This window comes from Austrofundulus limnaeus, unplaced genomic scaffold, assembly GCF_001266775.1.
Source record: "Austrofundulus limnaeus strain Quisiro unplaced genomic scaffold, Austrofundulus_limnaeus-1.0 Scaffold584, whole genome shotgun sequence".
Classification (NCBI taxonomy): domain Eukaryota; kingdom Metazoa; phylum Chordata; class Actinopteri; order Cyprinodontiformes; family Rivulidae; genus Austrofundulus; species Austrofundulus limnaeus.
This window is the reverse complement of record NW_013952986.1, coordinates 155,697-159,095: the sequence shown is the minus strand read 5'-3', so window position 1 is coordinate 159,095 and position 3,399 is coordinate 155,697. Positions and strand designations below refer to the sequence as shown.

The window sequence follows — 3,399 nt, the reverse complement described above, 5'->3', positions numbered from 1 at the left end:
ATTCCACATTATTACAAATAACTTCATTTCTGGACATTTATGGTTTGATTTCTTTGTATGTATGGATCACTTGGGTTGTTACAGACATCTGGTGAAAATTTCATGTCATTAGCACCTCTAGTAATATATTTACTGAGAAAAATGGTGACGTGTTCAACACTTATTTAGGAATGCATGATATAAACGATATACGGTAGAAACAATATAAATTTGTCCTATGATAGAGATCTGTAGTTTACCGGCTAACCGCGCAATTCTTTTTGATGACGTAACGGCTGGAGTCAAAACAGAGGAAGTGGGAAGCAGCATGGCTGACAGTGCAAATGAAGAGGGGGAAAAAACATAACCTATCCGGACCTGGTTCGGGTGTGCGAAAATCAGTGCCGAACTGTTTACATATTTATGTGACGGCGCGTGCTCCGGTCGGATGCCGAATGACCTGCCTGTTGAGGGAGGAGTGCACGCCACGGCACATGGTGACGTAGCGAGGTGACTGTCAGTGCAGATGAAGTAGTGCTCCAGGACTCACAAAAGCTCTCTGAGTCTGGACCTCGTTTCTCCTGTGGTCATAGCGCGATGACGCACGGCCGAATGCGAACGCACTCCGCGCACGTTCCAAAGCGCGACTATAAAACTCAGCCTTTACTGTCTCCTTGTACAGCGTAGAAGCGCTGTGGGAAAGGGTGACAGTCAGACTGTCTTTCCAAAATAAAAAAGTAAAGCATAAACATAGTGATTGTCACCCCGCCGGAGTGCGCACAGATTAAACACGTGGAGTGCAGAAAAAATAATCTGCAAAGTGTGTAGAAAGGAATAAATAAAAGCAATTTGTTTTACCACCTTAAAATGAAGCAGGTGATTCCAAACACAACATCCAATGGATGCAGATACTGTATCTACATTAAAGTTATTGTGTGTGTGTGTGATTTTATATATATATATTTTTTTCTTTTGATTTAACCAGGTAGATCTCCCTTAAAGTTGGATTTTTATGGGAGACTTTAAAGTGTCCCTTAAAAAAGGAGATTTTAAGGTCTAAATTTTTTTACCTATACATATTTATTCCACTCAATTAATGTGYGATTTATTTATTTTCTATTATAAGTTTTATATTGTGATATATATCGTTACCGCCACCCATCATAATGTACATCGTGATATGAATTTTTTGCCATATCGCACATTCCTACGCTGTATATATAGTGATAGCGTCAGTGCTAGCACAAAGGCTAACAGGCTAAGCTGAGGTTCTTCTTCCATGAAGCAGCTCTGTTGTCCTCCATCCATATTTTCAGTTMCAGGCTGAGTCATTTCTACCTTCTCCTCTCTGTCAACSCTCTCTGGTTTCATTTAAAAGAGTCGATCATCAGATATTGTCCAAGATTAACCTTCAGGGTGGATATAGCTCGCTAGCAGCCTCGCACCGAGGTGCTATCCAGGTCATCATTTACCATCATTTAGAATGCTTTGTGTGTAAATAAAATGGCCCCGTCCATGCAATATATTTTTAAACTTTTAGTTTAAAAATGATAAAGACTAAACAGCCTACAGTATTTTTACAGTCTTTATTTTATAGTTAAATGTTTATTAAATAAAGTCTGATGTTACAACTAATCACGGATCCCTTTAAAGGTTACAGCTCTCTGTGGTGGCCATCTTCAGTCAGGCACATGTGAAAACATCACTGTCTGATCGATAATCATTTATATGATCTTCACCTTCGTGATGTCTCCCTGAATCTGAGTGACTCCTGGCAGAGGAGCCATGGCCTGCAGGTCCACCGCCACAATCTTCACCTCCTCACCCATCTCCTCTCGCCCCCTGAGGAGAACAAAAAAAAAAAAACCTGAGTGTTTAAATGTAGTAACTTCAATTAATGCTGGATGTCAAACTGTTTACAGCGGGGCTTTCTGAATGAAGATGTCACGTGCAGAGGGAGGAGGGAGACCTGAGTTTTCGGCTGAGGACTTGACTCCAGCTGCCTGGTGCTGCACAGAGATCCACCACTCTGTTCACCCCTGAGAGAGCAAAGAACCCAAAATAAGTGACATATTTAACAGTGGTGGAGCATTGCTAGGGTTTTATGAAGGAGGTCTAACGATACTCCACTTCCTGTTTTAAAGAGAATATTTTCAGCTACAATAGAAGTGAATCTGTAGAAGCTTGGCTGTGAATCTATGAATTCTGGGTGGGGGGCTTCAGAGAAAACCACAGGTCCTGAAACCGTGGGAGACACACTGGGTGGAAAAAACAAAACTAAATTACATTATGATTTGATGTATAATTTGTAAATGTTCTGCAATGGAAAGATTTTTAATCTGTTTTTTCTTATTTATACTAGTATATGTTACTAGGTTATTCAACTGACCCAATGACATCAGCTTTACTGTTTTACTGTGTTTTTTATTATTATGAACAGATAGGGATGTTTTATGACCAAGACAAGATCTGCTGGGAGTACTCACTCTTGTTAGTGTAATTTATTGCTACTGTTTTAGGTGCCTGGGAGTGACATCTTAATCTGATCCGTATGTTGAAACTGTATACTGACAGCCATTAGAACTACATGTTAGCACAGATTCTGGCACAGACAGCCTGATGGCTCTGTATTAACCTCTGTGTTCTTGTTTGTTGCAATGAACAAACTCATTTGACCATTCTACAAAGTGACTTTATTCTCTGAATATCCGACCTTGTTGAATAAATATTTCCACAACAACTTGGCATCACAAGACAGGATCCACTCCGAACAGGCCGAGACCACATCGGTTGATCCCCAACATCAGAAGATCTCTCTCCTCCAACAGCTTTTAAATGAGTGAGGACCGATGACCTGAGCTCAGACCGTGACTCCACGCTGGTTCAAATAACAACTCTCTTTTAAAAAGGAGCTTTAGGAGTATAGAGGGGTTTGTTCGCAAAAGATCTGAACAATTCAGAAGTTATATTGTGTGAAAGCATCAAATGTCCGCTGAACATAAAACTCAAACTGTGTTTGTTTAAACAGGGTTGAGTTTCACTAAAATACCATTAACTCCCATTCCTTTTTTCAATATCAGCTTTTGTCTTTGCAAATATTGGGCCTCATGCAAGAACCGTTCATACGCACAGATTTGTTCTTAAGTTGTGCGTACGAGTGATTTAGGAGAATTTGTGGCATTCACCAATGTTTTCATATTCTAAGATTTTTTTTCAGATGCGAACAAAATTCACGAGTGGTCCAGACCTGTCGTATATTTTACGAGCAGTCAGTCTGCTGTTATCCAGACGGGTTTTCTTCACTAATAACTTTATATTTCATTAGTTTGAAGATATTTTGAGTACGGTGTGTCTTCTGAATAAATGAAAATGATTTAACACAGTTGTTTATACTTTTAGCAGCTCTTTTTATCCCACAGC

At 39.8% G+C, this 3,399-nt stretch overlaps 1 protein-coding gene across 1 annotated transcript in view; it reads right to left on the bottom strand.

The window, feature by feature from the left end:
- Window positions 1-3,399, bottom strand: part of ftsj1 (FtsJ RNA 2'-O-methyltransferase 1) — a 20,043-nt gene that overhangs the window by 11,937 nt on the left and 4,707 nt on the right. The window contains exons 3-4 of the mRNA XM_014026715.1: window positions 1,949-2,018; window positions 1,719-1,821 (exon numbers count right to left, since the gene is read on the bottom strand). Of these exons, the coding sequence (XP_013882169.1) occupies window positions 1,719-1,821; window positions 1,949-2,018 (173 nt within the window). The remainder of the gene's footprint in view (window positions 1-1,718; window positions 1,822-1,948; window positions 2,019-3,399) is intronic.